The sequence below is a fragment of the Ranitomeya imitator genome, chromosome 1, assembly GCF_032444005.1.
Source record: "Ranitomeya imitator isolate aRanImi1 chromosome 1, aRanImi1.pri, whole genome shotgun sequence".
In the NCBI taxonomy this organism is placed as follows: Eukaryota; Metazoa; Chordata; class Amphibia; order Anura; family Dendrobatidae; genus Ranitomeya; species Ranitomeya imitator.
In genome coordinates this window covers 1,077,483,704-1,077,503,396 of record NC_091282.1, presented here as the reverse complement: position 1 = coordinate 1,077,503,396, position 19,693 = coordinate 1,077,483,704, and the positions used below count along the sequence as shown (strand labels likewise).

The window sequence follows — 19,693 nt, the reverse complement described above, 5'->3', positions numbered from 1 at the left end:
TAAATTAAGTTATGTGTAGATATGAGTGAACCTGAACTGTAAAGTTTGGGGTTCGTACATGCTGAATTCCTAACACCGACTACTCTTGGAACTCTATTTTAGTATGCGTTAGTGTTCGGAGTTCGGATGGGGAGAGAGACAGAGATATTATGTGGGGGTACTGTGCTTCTTTTGGCAGCCCCCTAGCCCTTACTGCAGCCATTTTACAGCCTTTTACAACACCAATGTCTGGGTCCCCATTGACTTCTATGGGGTTTGGGTTCAACTTTTGTAGAGTTCTTGTACCCAAACCGAACTTTGGATTAAAGTTTTGTAGAAACCAATAAACCCAAACATCCATGGGTCCGCTCATCCCTGGTTATGTGTCATAATGAGAAAAAAAACACAGGGAAAAAGTATTTAACATGTGAATAATGAGAGATGCAAAAAGCCCTTGATGGTCAAGACAACAGCTGAAATCGATCAATTAGAAAGTAATCCTGCCACTTAGTGAGAAATATCAGCTGATGGCCTATAAAAAGGCGTCTCATTACCAAGGTGCCACACAAACATCTCATGATGGGTAAAACTAGGGAGCTGTGTCAACAGCACCGTCAGGAATAAATTCACTTCGAAAATGAGTGATGCGTTCAATACGCATTTGTTACACACACACACACATATATATATATATATATATATATATATATATATATATATATATATATATGCATTGCTTGTAAAAGGGTCTGGCATTTAGCAGAAACATTAAAATGCATTATTTTAATCTAAGAGGTGCTTTAGCGACACCCTTGGGATCTTTACATAGATAAGTGCTCCTTATCTATCTATCTATCTATCTATCTATCTATCTATCTATCTATCTATCTATCTAATATATAAAGCTAAATGTGTGCGTGTGTATGTGTATATCCGGGATTGGCATCTGCACCGTCGCAGCTACAGCCACAAAATTGTGCACAGTCACACGTCTGGACCCCGAGAGCGTCATAGGCTATGGTGTGAAGCGAAATTTTAACCCCACGTTTTCAAATTCACCAAAGAATTTTGCCCCCATCTACATAATGGGGAAAAAAGTGAAAGGAAAAGTGTTGGAGGCAAATTGACAGCTGCCAGATGTGAACAAGGGGGACTTAAAGAGTGAGAGCGATGGCGCCAAAGAGTATATACCGTACAGTTGCTAAGGTGGGGCCCCCGACATGGGATACTCACCACACACGGGGATATGAACACACACACAAAATGCGCCACACACTACCACGTGCTTGAACACATATACCACCCTCAGCACACATTTCACCACACATACACCAACCTCGCCACATAAAAGTCGAAACACAAAAGTCGCCGCTCAAAACTCGCCACGTGCAAAAATCGCTACATGCAAAACTAGGCTCACGCAAAACTCGCCACACATGCAAAACTCACCTCATGGAAAACTCGCCACACGCAAAACTCGCCATGCGCAAAACTTGCTGCACACAACTTGCTACACTAACCTGTCACATGCAACTCGACACAAAAAGTTGCTACACACATGTCGCCACACAAAACTCATCTCACAAAAGTCGCTACATGAATGTCGCCACACGCAACTCAACACACACAACTTTACATGAAACTCGCCCTAAAACACGCAGAAGTCTGGTATTATCCTTCAAAAATAAAAATCTGATTAATAAGCAGACAAACTACAAGAGCAACAAATGTACGATATAGGAAATATGACAGCTGTCAGTCATATGACCTGTCTATTATGTGTATGTGTGAGCTAATATATACTGCCAGGGGGGAGGGCTTCCTGTTGGCTGGGATTTATCAGGATGCCAATAGCAACCAATCACAGCTCAGCTTCTATTTTGCTACAGTTAATTAATCTGAGCTCTGATTGGTTAATATAGGCAACAAAGGATATTCTCAGTATAACAAAGCTTGTGTGAGGTAATAGCATGTCAGTTAGAGTGTGTTGGTGGAAAGGCTGATGTCAGTCACATTACCTCTATGTGAGAGGATATAGAAACTGCCAGTTACAGACAATTTTTACCACAAAAATGCCTCATAAGAAAAGGAATTCCATTGCACGAATGTCAGCTGATGGGAAAAGAAAAGCTGCATTACGGGCCAATGAAAAATGTGAAGGCCGAGAAACAAGGCTGACACACATGAGAACAGCAGCTGCTTCCTCAAGAGCCGATGAACTTTCTGAGCTGAGGGAAGCGAGGCTCGCAGACAAGAAAACAAGAGCTGCTTCCTCAAGCTCCAATGAACTTTCTGAGGAGAGGGAAGTGAGGCTTGCAGACATGAAAACAAGAGCTGCTTCCTCAAAGACCAATGAACTTTCTGAGGAGAGGGAAGCGAGGCTTGCAGATAAGAGAAGAAGAGCTGCTTCCTCAAGGGCCAATGAGTCATCTCAGCAGAGAGAAGGCCAACTTGCCACTAAGAGAATTGCTATTTCTTCCACCAGGTCACAGGAAATGGTTGGAGATTTGAAACATGCTGCCTTTTGTTACCAGCCAGACATAAACTATCAGGATAATCCTATATATCTTTATCAGATAGGAAAAATGGATGTGGTCTGCATGTACAGCAGTGCCCTAAAATGGAAAGATGAACCACCAGGTTTATGTTGTGCAAATCGCAAGATAAAACTTCCAGCTCTCTTGTCACCACCTGACAACATCAAAAGTAGTACAACTCCTGCTTCCAAATGACATCATTTGCTGCAACAAAAGAAATGTTTACAACAGGATTTATGCCAACATTTAAAGTTCAAGGACAGGTTTACCACTCAATTGGCTCACTGCTTCCATTACAAGGAGAAGAACCTCAATTTCTTCAACTCTTCTTCATGGGAAATGCAGAAGCAGAGGCTCAGCGGAGATGCTCTTTAATTCCTCATCTGACAAAAGTCGCTACATGCATGTCGCCACGCACAACTCAACACACACAACTTGACACATGAAACTCACCCTAAAACACGCACAAGTCTGGTATTATCCTTCAAAAATTAAAATCTGATTAATAAGCAGACAAACTACAAGAGCAACAACTGTACCATATAGGAAATACGGCAGCTGTCAGTCACATGACCTGTCTATTATGTGTATGTGTGAGCTAATATATACTGCCGGGGGGTAGGGCTTCCTGTTGGCTTGGGATTTATCAGGCTGCCAATTTAGCTTACAAATACTGAGGTAAAAATACTGAGCAAATAACGTGTGAACGAGGTCTAATACAGGAGGAGATGAAACACAGATATATACTATATACAGGGGGAGATGATAAACAGCTATATACTATATACAGGGGAGATGACATACAGGTACATACTATTTACAGATGACACACAGGGGAGATGACACACAGGTATATACTATATACAGGGGTGATAACACAGGTATATACTATATACAGGGGAGATGACACAGGTATATACTATATACAGGAGGAGATGACATACAGGTACAAACTAAAAACAGGAGAGATGACACACAGATATATACTATATACATGAGGAGATGACACACGTATATACTATATACAGGAGGAGATGACACAGATATATACTATATACAGGAGCAGATGACACACAGCTATATACTATATACAGGAGGAGATGACACAGCTATATACTGTATACAGGAGGAGATGGCATACATGTATATACTATATAAAAGAGGAGATGACACATAGGTATTTAGAGGAGAAGATGACATACAGCAGGTATATACTATATACAGGGGAGATGACATACAGGTATATACTATATACAGGAGATGACATACAAGTATATACTATATATAGGAGGAAATGACATACAGGTATATAGTGTATACAGAAGAGATGACATACAGGTATATACTATATACAGGAGGAGATGACATACAGCAGGTATATACTATTTACAGGGGAGATGACATACAGGTATATACTATATACAGGAGATGACATACAGGTGTATACTATATATAAGGGAGATGACAAACATGTATATACTGAGGGGAAAATGAGAGGTGCGAGGTGAAAATGAGGGGTGTGAGGTGAAAATGAAAAGGTGTGAGTGCATAATGACAGGAGTGAGGGAAAATAGTGGAGTGATCAGAAAATGACAGATGTGAGGTCGAAATGACAAGTGTTAGGCTGGTTTCACATTTGCTTTTTTTGGGTGCGTTTTTGCGGTAAAAAACGCAAAAAAACGCATGGTGAAAAAACGCATGTAAACGCGTGCAAACGCTGCGTTTTTTGACGCATGCGTTTTTGCATGTGGTAAAAAAACGCGTCATTTTGACGCGTTTACATGCGTTTTTTCATGCGTTTGCGTTTTTTAAACGCATGCTGAGAAATGTGTGACAGCTGCCAATCATCAAAATAAAGTAAAAAACCCACTATAAACAGAAATAGTTAGGGTTAGGGTTAGGGTTAGGGGTAGGGTTAGGGGTAGGGATAATAACCCTAACCCTAAAGGGATCCTAACCATAACCCTACCGCTAACCCTAACCTTAAAGGGATCCTAACCCTAACCCTACCCCTAACCCTAACCCTACCTCTAACCCTAAGGGATCCTAACCCTAACCGTAACCCTACCCCTAACCCTAACCCTAACGGGATTAGGGTTAGGGTTAGGGGTAGGGTTAGGGGTAGGGTTAGGGGTAGGGTTAGGGTTAGGGGTAGGGTTAGGGGTAGGGTTAGGATCCCTTAGGGTTAGGGTTAGGGGTAGGGTTAGGGTTAGGGGTAGCGTTAGAGTTAGGGGTAGGGTTAGGGTTAGGATCCCTTAGGGTTAGGGGTAGGGTTAGGGTCCCTTTATCACCTTTATGTTGGGGGGTGGCATACCAGTGTGTTTTCTGGTTTTTTAATATAAAAACGCATGCGTTTTTAACGCAAAAAAACGCATACACAAAAAAACGCATGCATCCCCATTGACTCCAATGTATTTTTTGACCCAAAAAAACCGCAAGAAAACGCATGCATTTTTTTTGGTCCAAAAAACGCCTCTCAAAAATACTACAAGTTGCATTTCTGAAAATGAACGCATGCAGTAAAAAAATGCATGCGTTGCAAAACGCGACCAAATGCGTACAAACAAAAACGCATGCGTTTTCAATGTTAAATATAGGGAAAAAAAACGCATGTTTTTTTTGAAAAAACGCTGCAGACAAAAACGCAAGTGTGAAACCACCCTTAGGGGGGATTCAGAGGGGGGAAAGTAAGAGGAGTGGAGGGGGAAAATGAGAGGTGTAAGGGAGAAAATGAGAGATGTGAGGGGGAAAATGAGAGGCATGATGGGAAAATAAGGGAAGTGAGGTGCTATAACTAACCACAGATATTTACTATGCCCAGGCAACGCCGGGCTCTTCAGCTAGTATATATATATATAGATATATATATATATATATAGAAAAAACAGGAACAGCATCCAATACTACCTCAATAGTGTGCAAGGCTCTCCCAACCAGCAGTACCAAAATGGCCTCCAGCAATAATATCAAAAAAAGAAAAGCAGCACAAAAAATAATAGAAAAGGTGGACTTTATTGCCTGAGCAGGCGTGGCAACGTTTCGGATATAAGAAGGCTTGAAAAAGGATTCTTATATCCGAAACGTCGCCACGCCTGCTCAGGCAATAAAGTCCACCTTTTCTATTATATATATATATATATATATACTGTATATATAAAAAATTCCCCTTATGACTAAAGTAAAACAACATGTACATAAGGCCTTTGGTGCAGTAGTTAAGTGTCGGAGAGACCTGATACCTGAACTGTTACCATAGATTTCACTTGGGTGCTCCCGGACCTGTGGTGTATCAGTTCTTTTACTGGATGGGTTCTGAAGCCGGATCAGCAAGCGCTGCATATATTGCATCTGATCTGCACATGGGCCGGTGCACCAAATACACAACGCTCCACCTGGTGATCTCGAGCTCAGTCTAATGTTTCTTCTGTTTTTAAAAACAACACATTTTGGGTTATTTCTTAGCTAACACTGTTCTGAATACACACATTGCCACATCACATCTGTCACCGTGATTGTAGCCTTACTAGAGTTTGTAACAACAAATGTATCTAATATGTAGCAATGGTAATATTTGCCTTTCCAGACTCTAGGAAATCAGGGTGATGTGATCTTTCCGGCCTGAACGCTTGGGGTGGCCACAGAGGTTTGGCAAAGCTCCTGCTTCCATATCAAGTTATTTCATTAAGAGCAATCATATTAGCCAGATTTTCATTAACAGATTGCCACGAACCATATTCTTTCTACACTGGGAAGTAACAGATTCAAGAATCCCCAGATGACATGCACTTTGTATATGGAGTGAGTTGTGCCATATGAATTTGGGTTTATTTGCCGTGAAACATTCCTGGACCTGTAACATTAGCACATTTTATAGTGAACTGTCATAATCTACATTTAGCTACTAGAGAATACAGGGTTAAATATTCACCTATAGCATAAAACGTGATTTCGAGTAATAGTAGCCCAGAACTCCTTAGAGTCCGGACTTGAGGCTTAACATATTAACCTTAAACAGTGATGTATATCTCCGGCTGTAACTGGGCCCCGGGGACATAATTGCTGGTTGAATTTCAGCTCGTGTTTGTAGCCAATACTTCTACATGATCAACCTGGTTGATTCAGAAAAGGCCATTATTCTCCTTCATAGAAATGCACGTAATTACAAGAAACAGATCGTTCAGAGGAAATGCAGAGCAGATAACCATGATGTGCATTTTGCGCTGGATCTGGCGCAGAGACAGATCGGAATCATGGAGTAAACAGGAGCTGTCTATGAGCAGGGACTCGGGGCTCCATATCTCTCAGTTATGCTGGTGCTGCCTCCATTCACATTAACGGGAGGATATTGAGATTGATGGGATCCCATATCGCCCCCGCAGATACTATCCGCTGACAGGTCTCTGGGATATGTGAAAAATATATAGCTAAAGGAACACACACTCTTTAAAAGGTTATATTAGGCAGTCCGATTTGATCTGTAGTCTGTACAGGTTCAGAAAACCACAAATCTGCGCTCTTTGGCCTTCACAGCTCTGTTTAGTTAGAAAAAGAAGTGTGAAAGGCAAATATCAAAGTTATTCCTGAGCCTTTGTAAAACGGAATAATGCAGGGGCACGAAATCCACACAGAACTCGGTAATCCCAGAATTAGTGCCGTGGTTCCGAACTCGCCATAGAGCATCGAGCATAAAAACGCAGATTTCCTCTGTCACTACACGTAGCACAATAAGTGTCCAGGAAGGATAGAAAGGCGAGTTCCCATATACAACGTACGTACCCTGCACGATGTACAGACGTACGCTGTGAACTGGCCAAACATTCCCAATCCTGTACATACATACAGCTGTGGGATAACTCACATTAGTGTTTGTTTTAACTCTTTCAGCTGTGATTCTCTTGAAATCGATTTCTTAAAAGGGGTTTTTACAATCACTTTTATATCCATAATAGAGCAGATCTTAACCCTTCCCGGGTTCATAGCCACCTCCTGTTTTAAAGGGCATCTGGCAGTGGGATCTACCCTCCGTAGCCATCTGTATGGGCACACAGGTCGTCGAAAGCTGAATAAAATAATACTTTTATATTTGCAGCCTGAAGTCTTATTTCAGAGAAATCCATGTTTTTTTTAATATGTAAATGAGCTCTTAAGATCTATAGGCCGGACATTGATTTCTCAGAATCTGCCTCCAGAGATTATTGTAAATAAAAGGCTGTTACCAGTGTGAGACAAGTAAATCTTTAGAGATGTCAGTCGTTACTTGTCTCACTCTGGTAATGGCCCTTTTGTTTACAATACGCTCTGGAGGCAGATTCTCAGGGAGATCAGTGTTTCAAATATCTTTTATTACAAAATCTTACATATTACAATAAACATGGATTGCCTGGAATAAGACATCAGATAGCAGATATCAAGATATTGTTTTATTCAGCTTCTTATGACCTACGTGCCCGTATAGATGGCTTAGGAGAGTCGATCATACTGAAAGGTTCCCTTTAATATTTTGGCTGTAGAGGTGACAGATCACATCATCTCTGCAGCCAATCGCTGAATTTGTCATTTCATTTTGTCTACATTGGCAGCGCCTGCTGAGTTCAATGATTGGCTGCAGCGTTGGTGTGATATATGTTACTGCTGCAGCCAATGTTGCATTTATAAGCACCATTTACCAGTTCTGCTAAGCCAAAACATTGAAATTGGAGCGGCGATGGGGAGCCGGCACTGGACCTGGGGAGGCTGACTGCCTGTTCTTTTTATTATGCTATGTATATAAACCCATTGGTGTCTACATTTCTTCAAGTGGAAATCCCCTTTAATCAAAATAACAGCTAATGAACATAATTTGTTAATCCATTAAATTCACTGCTTTGCTGTAGAAGCTGCTATTGGTCCCAAAGGTCCAGGAGGACCCATTTAGAATAAAAATGAATTAGTTTTGAAGGGAATGACACATTTGTTAACCTTTTTTTCTTTCTAGTGCTAAATATGTTTTATAACATATGACACTACACATTTATACCATTATTGAGAAGGGAAGAGTGATGGTTACGCTGCGGCCCATCTAACATTGCCCTATAGGGCTCACTGAGGTGTAGGTACATCCTTAACCAGAGCGCTCATTGCGCCAGTCTGAAAGCTTCAACCTATGGACTCATTAATATTAGATCAGACCCTAGAAACTTGTTAGCAGACAATTAGTATTTAGAGAGAATTACTTTAGACACATCATATAATCAAATATTATCAAGAGATTCCATTACAAGCAGAGGCCTCGTGATTTTTCTTGACCATTGTTTATCAGTGTTTTTGATCAGCGTTTCATCAGCGTTTAGTCAGTGTTTCATTTTTTACCATCAGAGTTTCATAATTGATTCTTCACATATGAAAAACAAACTGCAAATCTTCTCCATTACCATGCTAATCACGGAGAGGATGCAGACTACATGGACGCCAACATGATTGTTAAGGAACCATAGACTTGTATGAGTAATTTCGATACATGACTTGGATCAAAAATGGTAGCTGTTTTTTTAGACAAATGGTATCTGAATATCCCAAATGATTATATGACACATGTATTCTATTCATTAAAAACAAAGAGTACACACATACGATACTCGCGGATGTATGAATGAGGCCTAATAACGATTCCTGCCAAGTCCACCATAGCTGTACGGATGTCAAATGCAACACAACATGATAGGAAATAAGAACAAGTTCTCTTGCTTGACCTTAGAATTTCGTATAACATGGATGATGTAGACCCATCAGCAGAGGACCATACTATTTACATGCAGAACTTCTGGTATAAACTTCATATCTGTAGCTATGTCCTGGGAGGGAGTTTGAGGAGCTGCTTACTGGCTGTAGTTGCTCATGTTGGCTTGTCTTCATTGATTAAGAAGACACCAAAAAGATGTCTGTCAACATGGTTGATGCCCTTTATAGGGAACCTGTCACCTGAATTTGGTGGGACCGGTTTTCGGTCATATGGGCGGAGTTTTCTGGTGTTTGATTCATCCTTTCCTTACCCACTGGCTGCATGCTGGCCGAAATATTGCCTTGTGCTGGCATGTACTACGGAGGACAGAGAATGAACTTCAATCCAATATGGCGGCCAGCATGCAGCCAGCAGGTAAGGAAAGGGTGAATCAAACACCGGAAAACTCCACCCATATGACCCAAAACCAGTCCCGCCAAATTCAGGTGACAGGTGCCCTTTAAGCCTCCATATAAAGATGACTCATTAGAATAATTTACGTCTTTCTGTAGAGGTTCTGAACACTAGTTTCTGGAAGGTGCCTGCAGCCAATGCAGACATTTCTTTGATAATATCTGGATATCTCTATTATTAGGGTATATTTGTCTTGTTCATGATGTAGGAAATTTATATTACCCGTGTTTTTTGCTTTTTTTGAGACAAAGGTGGGAGAATAATTTTTATAGGACCATTCCGGTATTCCAGTTTTTTTTTCATTTTTCCATGTGCTTAGGTATCATATTTGTGTGTAATTAGTGCACTCACCAGCTGCCATCTTCTCTTGGTATCAGCCCCGTTTCGGTCCGTTCTGGCAGTGGGTCACCACATTTGTGACCTGCTGAAACACATAATGGTTGCTCTGTGGAGAGGAGGTCACTTTTTGAATGTCCTCAATGTAAGTCTATGGGAATTCATAATATTTTGTTCTGAGTCCTATAGACTTACATGGCAATTGTATCCACAACTCCGCACAGTTAATGGGCAGGGGGCAGAGGCTGTTAGGTCGCACAGGGGTGGGGCTGATACCAGGAGAAGATGGCGGACAGTGAGTATGATACTACCTAAGACATGGAAAAATAGAAAAGAAATCATTGAAGTGGTCTTTTCCGAGTCTTTGAACATTATATCAGATTAAACCTTGAAGCTTCACTTTATACTCTTGTATACAGACATGTTAGGCAAGGTTCACATTGCGTTAGGGCAGTCCATTTAGCGCATATGCTAGCAGATTGCGCTAATGCAATGTCCCAAAAAGGATCGCGTTTGGCGATCCCGCTAGTGCAGATACCCGATCTGAGTTAGTGAGGGACGGACCTCGGACGCTGCAAGCAGCGTCCGCGGTCCGTCCAAAACTAACGGGACATCGCTAGCGCGTGCTGAAAATGGCATGCGCTAGCGATGCGCTAGAGATCCGTTAGCACATTGCCGTCAATGGGTGCGCTAACGAATCCGTTGCATGGCGTTAATTGCGACAATTTCGCCATGTAACGGAGTCCGCTAGTGTTAACCCATTAACGCAATGTGAACCTAGCCTTAACGACAGAAGTGGCATTATGAATCAGGATGTGTTATGTATTGGGAGAGCCGTTTACCTGACATCTCCATACAATTAATGCCCATCATAAGGAACATAAGTCAAAACCAGAATAAAGGTCTACTATGGTAGAATCTACATTCAGGCGAGTACTTTATATCCCACATCATACATAATATGACCTCTTACACCTTTGAGATAATGTCTAATACCAAGAGTCCGTCTCATTGCACTCGGTGGCAATTACTTGCATTGGAGGCTACTATTGTGCATCATCAGTGTATCCTTAAAGGACCTAGCTGACTGTATGATTTGTCTAGTTGAGTTATGAGTTCTGTATTATTTTATTCACGGTTGGCTTATCCCAAAATCTGTAAATTCTGTTACAGTGGAATATTAATGTAACCCGCTGGGCCCATGGGGACATACTGTATGTGCACCACACGGTAAGCCTATGTTTACCAGCAGTGTGTCGTGAAGGTTACTAGCAGCACCGCTAAAGCCACAACTTTACTTCTGTGGTTTCAAGTTTGCAAAATAATAAAAAGCGTTATCAATATTCAACAGGCCCGTGTGTGAATCCTTGATTTGGCCAGAACAGATACATATTTAATATATCCCATAATATCCTTCTCCGGGTTCATAAGTTGAACAAATAACATCTACAAATGGGAAACGAATGTGGGCAGGAATGAAGCACATTAGTCAGCAGCTGTCAACAGAAGTCAATGTAAAACAAATCAGGATTCCTAATTATTATTATTATTACAGTATAGGAATCAACCGCTCCACAAAACAAAAGAATAAAACTGCCCGCTCTTCCACAATATATCTCCCTGCTGGCTGCAAACTTTTCTTAAAAGTCAGAAGATGCCATTTAAATGAATTACGCGGCTCCAAATACCAATTTGGTGTCCATCAAAATTTCTGTTATTGTCAATGCAAACACAAAATATTGCCAAAATAAATTACATTAAAGATTAGAATAATATACCGATAGGACCAGCAAAAGAATAGGTTCTGTAAGTGGCACGGGATACTAAACCATTGATGCTAATGAATACAGTCTGAGAATGTCCTATACTTCATACACAAGGCATCTACAGATGCCGCCAAGCACTAAGAAATTAGCAAACAATTGACGGAGTGCTGGATAGAAGCAGCGGCAGCTCCACACATGGCATCTGATGGCGCTATACGATTGGTAGGAAATATATCACCAGGTGCACAGAACTGCAATGCCAACTGTTAGCTGATTACAGGTTTCACTTTAACTCTGTTTGACCCATATACCATTCATTGTGTGTTACACTTCTGTAAAAAATCCGATAGTAACAAGATTAGCATTAATCTCACTGTATATCAAGCCTATCAGTTAACCCCATCAACTGCAGAGAAAATCAATTATTTTAAATGGCTCATTGCAGGTGAATAATGAGAGACCTTAGACAATCTATAGCATCTCTGTCCAGCAGAGCAATGCACACTTCTCTCAAGTTCTTCATGCCTGATGTTTCCTACCTGATCTCCTCCATCTGTAGACTTTGTGAGCTGCTTTTCCTTATACAATGACCAAAGGCCAATATTGGGCAGAAAAATCAAAGCTGCTGTAAATAGCAAAGCCATCTGAATGAACCTCTTCTGCTTCCTCTTCATGTCAGTAAAGTCTAGTAGTCAAGTACTGAGAAAGCGTTGAGTACTGTAATCCACAGAGATCTTCAACAATTTAGAGAAGGAAGGTGCTCCACTACTGAAAGTTTCACAGTAGTTTCAGATGATGATCTAAACTTTCAATCTGGTCAGATACCAACTAGTTCATTGAAATCCACAATTTCTGGTGATGAATAAACAAATCCCAAGTGTTATCAAGACAGTAAGAAATTCTGGTAATCAATAATCAATCGCTTAGTGTTATTAAGGGACCAATATCTGCCACCACAGTAGCACCACTAGTAGTGACCATCCAAGGAAGTCAATGTATTGAAGAACCACAAAGTGGTGTCTTGTAGAAAAGAAAGTTTGGCTGAATAATTCCTTGTTACTTACAATACATTGTTTTCTTGAAACGTTTGTACAAGACGGAGACAAGTCAAGTGACTACACCTGGATGGGACACACAGTGAATCCTCAGAAAGAGTCCAATTCAGCAGCCCCAGGTGAATTGCCAGATTATTCATGAGTATTAAAGGCTGTCACTCCAAGCCCATCTGATACAGACGACCAAACTGGTTCACTCCTTGATCCATCTATATCCCAGTATACCATCAGATGGTCATGATGTGCCCTAAATCCAAGCAGAATAGATCACATACATCTTCCATATTCCAAATCCATCCTATCTGTGATATTTCATGCTGAAGCATGCAGGCACTTCTCAAGCATCTCTCCTAGACGAGAACTCCAGTCCCCACTGGTGGAAAACACGTGGATGAGCTCTAAACCGGTGGTTACAATCCCTCCCAGTGCCACTCTGCTCTATAAACAAGCCGGGAGCTGGAGGAAGCTGGAAGGGAGGAGGGTGATGATGAGGAGCAGAAGGTGGTGCAAGGAGGACCTAGTGCTGTCACACCGCATCGTCCCTGTAACCAGCAGCAGCTGACAGATCATTGCCACTGGACCAAGCCTGGAGGAAGAGGAGCAAGTGATGCTGAGATGCCTGCCTGGCCATCCTGCAGGAGAGCTGCTCCCCAACTTTTACGTGTCCGCTGAACCCCAACTTTTCAGGGAGATTGGAAGTGATGTCCAGAAGACTGGAGGCAGCAGCCGGGTGTGTGCTCTTTGGGAGCAGCAGATCTACTACTGTTGTCTCAATGCTGCTGCTGATGCTGAGGCTGACACTGAGGCTGATGTAGGAGTGGAGGAGGGGGAGTGGGGATACGAACAGAAGCTTTGTAACACTGCAACTAAAGAATCAGGCAGCTGCCAGTGCTCCTCAGTGCTCCAAGGAGGATGCTTGTGTCTCTCAGGGTAACATGTTGCCATGTTATCTAATGTACAGTGCAATGTGACAGGGGGGGCAAGATGAGTGATCCACTATTGTGCTAGCAAACAGTCATCTGAGATGCTTTGTGGGACTGTTACAGAAATGAAGCGCTTATACAAGGAGCTTATACAAGCTGTAGAGTGCATAGATGACAGATAGGTAGACAAGTAGACGATGGATGGATAGATAATAGATAGATAGATAGATAGATAGATAGATAGATAGATAGATAGATAGATAGGTAAGATGATAGATGGATGGATGGATGAGATAGATAGATAGATGATAGATAGGTAAGATATGGGATAGATAGATAGATCGATAGATATGCGATAGATAGATAGATAGATAGATGATAGATAGATATGCGATAGATAGATAGGTAAGATGATAGATAGATAGATAGATAGATAGATAGATATGCGATAGATAGATAGATAGATAGATGATAGATAGATATGGGATAGATAGATAGATAGATAGATAGATAGATAGATAGATAGATAGATAGATAGATAGATAGATAGATATGGGATAGATAGATAGATAGATGATAGATAGATAGATGATAGATAGGTAAGATAGATAGATAGATAGGTAAGATGATAGATGGATGGATGGGTGAGATAAATAGATAGATATGGGATAGATAGATGATAGATAATACCATAGATAGATAGATGATAAATAGATAGATAAATAATAGATAGATGATGGATAGATACGATTTAGATACGATAGAGTGATAGATGATAAATATATAGATAGATAAATGCCATCCGTTTTTGTTGTGGAACATAATGATTGGTGAGCATTGATGATGAGACACAGACATAGAGGAGATAAGTCATCCAGTCACTGGTGTCTGTGATGTCACTAATTTCACATCTAAGCAAAGCGTCTATCATATGAGGACATATTTAACTCCTAATGAGCAAGTTGAGAAAAAGTAGATTGAAGGAAGACGCAATGAATGAGACAATAGTTTTAGTATCAATAAAGAATGTTCACGTTTGTTTACGTCGGAGAAACTATGTTTAGGTTTGTTTGTAAACAAGGACAAAAGGGATTTTCTGTGCAGCGAATCTCTTCTAGAAGTTGCTTAGCGTCAGTGCATGGAAGTGCAGCTTTTACTTGCTGGCATAAGTGAAAGCCACAGGTAAAATCCCCAGGCTTACACTGCTACAACTGCACACAAGTGACAACAGGAGCAATTTTTTTGGACTACTACAGAGTTTTCGTCCTCATGCTGACACGACCAGATGCCACAAAATTGTGCAGCAGCATCATGTGTAATTTATAATAGCAGTGCATAGTAATATCCGGGTATGGCTGCTGCCGGCACAACCAAGAAATGCGTTTTTTATGTGACGAAGGTTTTTCAATGTATTCTTGATACTTGGAAATTGCACATTAAAATAACAATTTTGGCTCTTGCTACAAATAATTGTAGGAAAAAGACCCAGTGAGCAAGATCATGCTTGTCTATTAGTGTAGAAGGAGAGACCCCATGAAACAAGAGGAGAGCCGCCCAGCAGAACCCTTCCCCAGAGCCCGTGACCACAGCCATTGTGATAAAGCTTATATCTGTCTTAGAAAAGTGTAAATAAATAATTTAAATTATTAATATTTTTTTATGATAGTATATTTATTCGGTTATTAGCTATATTTCTTGGAGAACTTCTTTAAATAGGTTCTCTCATCTTAAATGGCTAAAATTAAATGTGCTTGCAAAAATAAGAAACATATGAAATTACCTGTCAGATTTCAAGAAAGCAGAGATTGCAAATGTTATAGTTTATTTCTCATTGCCTATAATGGGAAGCATTTCTGCAGTCGATCAGTGACTGGTCTTCTAGGCAAAGAGCGCAGCACTTACAAGTAAGGATGAGTGGACTCGTGGTGTTCGGGTTCGTCCAAAGTTCAGTTTGGATACTGGAACTCTACCTGAACCCCATAGAAGTCAATAGGCACCTTAACTTTGCTTCTGTAAAATGGCTGCAAATGGTCACTGTAAGGGCTAGGGGGCTGCAAAAGGAAGCAAAATGGGGGCAAGAGAAGGACAATTGCCCTACAAAGAGAGGTGGACAGGTAAATGGCTTAAATGGCTTTTCCCAAGAACAAAGTTAATTTTAAAGTTGATTTTAATCAATACATCTTGGAATAATACTAATTTCGCATTATTTCATATCACAAAACAAATAGAAATATTCAACAAAGATAACATGAGTAAACTCAAAATGCAATTTTTAAATGTCGGTCTTTATTAATAAGGGAAAAAGAAATCCAAGCCTACATGGCTCTGTCTGAAAAAGTGATTGCAAAAAAACCTAAAATAGACCCTCCGACTATTTACAAACACTTTAACAGATCAATGTTAAAAAAGTGGGGCTTATAGGCAAAGGTTAGTCACAGGGATGGGTGAATATGGATCCTGACCCTATTAAAGGTCTGAGGATTTCCCTTCATTACCATGGAGGTTGGCACCCTGGAAAGCGATATTGCCCTCCCCCGCTTGATGTCGGCTCACCCCTACAGCACCAAAGTTATTCAACAAGGACATGTGTGACAAAAAATACAATGTCAAAAAGGCTCCGCACATATCAGTCATACAACACTAATAATAAATAATAATAATTTTTATTTATATAGCGCCAACATATTCCGCACCACTTTACATTATAGAGGGGACTTGTACAGACAATAGACATTACAGGATAGCAATAAACACAGATCAAAACAGATACCAATAGGAATGAGAGCCCAGCTCACAAGCTTACAATCTATGAGGAAAAAGAGGAGACAAGACAGCTGGATGGTAACAATTGCTTTCGTTGTTCACACCAGCCATAGTGTAAGACTTGGGTGTTCATGTAACGCTGCATGAACTGGTTAACAGCCTAAATAAATCACTAGTGAGTGATTCACACATACTCCAAGCAGCAGAGATGAATAATTGGTATTGTGAACATTCTTTTGTGACCAGATCAGAATTCTGTTCCTGCAGCATACCCAAGAAATGGAGGTATATTGCACATACCCAATTTCTTAACAATACCCCAGAGATATTCTTGTGAGTCTGGAAAACTATTCCTTACTCGATAAAAAATATGTGTGGAGAAAAGTGCTTTAACTTATCATGCCATAGGCAAAGTCTATATTATGATACTGATATTCAATAGCATACATACATATATTGCACATGCCCAATGGCCACAAATGAATTAGATATCATGGGCACATTCTGGGATATAGAATAAGATCTGCACATTTATTATGCAATTGTTCTCAATCATTAGCGTACGCTCAAAGGTTAAACAGCAGGGATTTAGATCTGACCAAAAAGATCCTAACGGATAACTCATAAATGAAAGGCACAGGAACATACAGAAAAACAAGATGATAACCCTAAAGGAATGACATAGAAAATACTTATCACACATGACGCTCTGATATCCATCCCATGTAAAAGTGAAAAAGTGATTGGCCCTTAAACTTAATAATTGGTTGGACCACCCTTAGCAACAACTGCAATCAAACATTTGTGATAACTAGCATTGAGTCTTTTTTAACGCTCTCAAGGAATTTTGGCCCACTCATTTTTTCAGAATTGTTGTGCTTGAACAACATTGGAGGGTTTCCGAGCATGAAATGCCATTTTTAAGGTCATTCTACAGCATCTCAATCGGACTAAGGTCAGGCGTTTGACTAGGCCACTCCAAAGTCTTAATTTTGTATTTTATAAGCCATTCAGAGGTTGACTTACTGATGTGCTTCGGATAACTGTCCTGCTGCATAATCCAAGAGCGTTTAAGCTTCAAATCATGAACAGATTGCCGGACAGTCTCCTTTAGGATTAGTATACAGCAGAATTCATGGTTCCATTTACCACAGCAAGTCTTCCAGGTCCTGAAGCAGTAAAACAGCTCAAGACCATCACACTGCCACCATTGGTATGATGTTCCTTTTCTGAAATTCTGTGTTACTTCTACGCCAGATGTAATGGGACATAGGACTGCCAAAAAGTCAACTTTAGTCTCGTCAGTCCACAGAGTATTGTCCAAAAAGTCTTTGGGATTATCAAGATGTTTCTGGCAAAACTGAGACAAGACTTTCAGTTCTTATTGCCCATCAGTGGTTTTCATCTTGGAACTCTGCCATGCATGCCATTTTTGCCCTTAAGGTCACTGACCTTAACTGAGCAAGTAAGTCCTACATTTTTTTAGCTGCTGTTGTGGTTTTTTTTGTGACTACTTAAATGAGTTGTCGCTGCGCTCTTGGGGTAATTTTGGTTGGCCGTCCACTTCTGGGAAGGTTTAACACTGTTCCATGTTTTTGCCATTTGTGGATAATGCCTCTCACTTTGGTTCGGTAGAGTCCCAAAACTTTTGAAATGGCTTTATAATGTTTTGCAGACTGATAGATCTCAATTACTTTGTTTCTCATTTGTTTTAGAATTTCTTTGGATCGCGGCATGATATCTAGCTTTTCAGGAACTTTTATAGTCTACTTCACTTTGTCAGGCAGGTCCTATTTAAGTGAATTCTACATGGAGAACAGGTGTGGCAGTAATCAGACTTGGGTGTGACTAGGGAACTAGGGAATATGAACTCAGCTTCCAAAAGATGTGATAAACCACAGATAATTTATGTTTTAAGGTGGTGGGGCAATCACTTTTTCACATAGGGCCCTGTAGGTTTGGAATTTTTTTCCTTAATAATAAAGACCTTCATTTAAAAAGTTCATATTGTGTTCATTTGCTATCTTTGTCTAATATTTAAATTTGTATGATGATCTGAAACATTTAAGTGTGGCAAACATGCAAAAAATAGTAAATCAGGGCAAATACTTTTTCACACAACTGTATATGAATGGTGAGTTAATTTTAACTCTGCATATTGTTATGTACTAAGTAGAAGTTGTTTAGCAGCGTACCACCAACAAGGCTGTTTGGCCCAGTCCCCCCACAGAGGCTATTTTTGCAGAGTATACCCAAAGAGGCTGCATTGCAGAGTCCCCTTACACAGGCTGTTTTGCAGAACACCCCCACAGAGGCATGTCCTGTGCCTATGCCAGTCACAGCAGAATGGCAGCGCCACTAGGGATATGATGATTAAACAGGTGGAGTCAGGGCCATATTTGCCATTAGGCACTGGAGGGCAGGTGCCTGGGGCGGCAGCATGCTGGGGGGGCGGCACCCAAGCAAGGAGTTTTTTTTATTTTCTAATTTAGTTTGGGTTCTTAGTCTGGGGTCGGCTCGCCCACCCACCTCGGCTCAGTCAGTCTTCAGAGCGGAGATGTTGCAGGGACGAGTCATGTGACCTGCCTGGTTCCTAGTTCTCCTCCTAGCAGGAGCTGCTCCGGTTCACTGCAGATGCGGCCAGGCTCCCTGCTCTGCCGAGTGACCTCCAGCAGGTCAGTGCTGTGTGTCCGGTCTGGCTCCTTAGTCTGCTGCAGCTGGTGTGGGGGAAGGGGAGCGGACTGCACAACTTCTTGTACTTATTAGAATGGGAGGCAGACTTTGTGCTGGGAGTTTTAGAAGCTACAGGTGGGATATGCAGCCCCCAGTCTCTGTGGCAGGGGTTACTTACTAGCTTATAGCTGTGCAGCTTGAGTGGAACTACAGGTCCCAGCACACACTGCAGAGTCAAAGCTTAGTGGATGGTGCAAATCTGCTCCATGCAGTAGAAACCTAGTGAGAAGCCTATGGTCTTACTAAATGTAACACAGAATTACTGCACAATGTGACTGATCTCTAGGTGTCAAGACTTGTGCAAAACTGTTACTAGGAGACCGGACAGCGGCGGCATCAGTATGGATGTAGCGGAGCAGAGGCGGCATCAGTATGGATGTAGCGGAGCAGAGGCGGCATCAGTATGGATGTAGTGGAGCAGAGGAGGCAT

At 41.1% G+C, this 19,693-nt stretch overlaps 1 protein-coding gene across 1 annotated transcript in view; it reads right to left on the bottom strand.

The window, feature by feature from the left end:
- The window catches only part of GALNTL6 (polypeptide N-acetylgalactosaminyltransferase like 6), a 3,161,254-nt gene extending 3,147,614 nt beyond the window's left edge, over positions 1 to 13,640 (bottom strand). The window contains exon 1 of the mRNA XM_069744235.1: positions 12,329 to 13,640. Coding sequence (XP_069600336.1) covers positions 12,329 to 12,463 — 135 coding nt within the window. The 5' untranslated portion in view covers positions 12,464 to 13,640. The remainder of the gene's footprint in view (positions 1 to 12,328) is intronic.
- Positions 13,641 to 19,693: the final 6,053 nt, after the last annotated feature.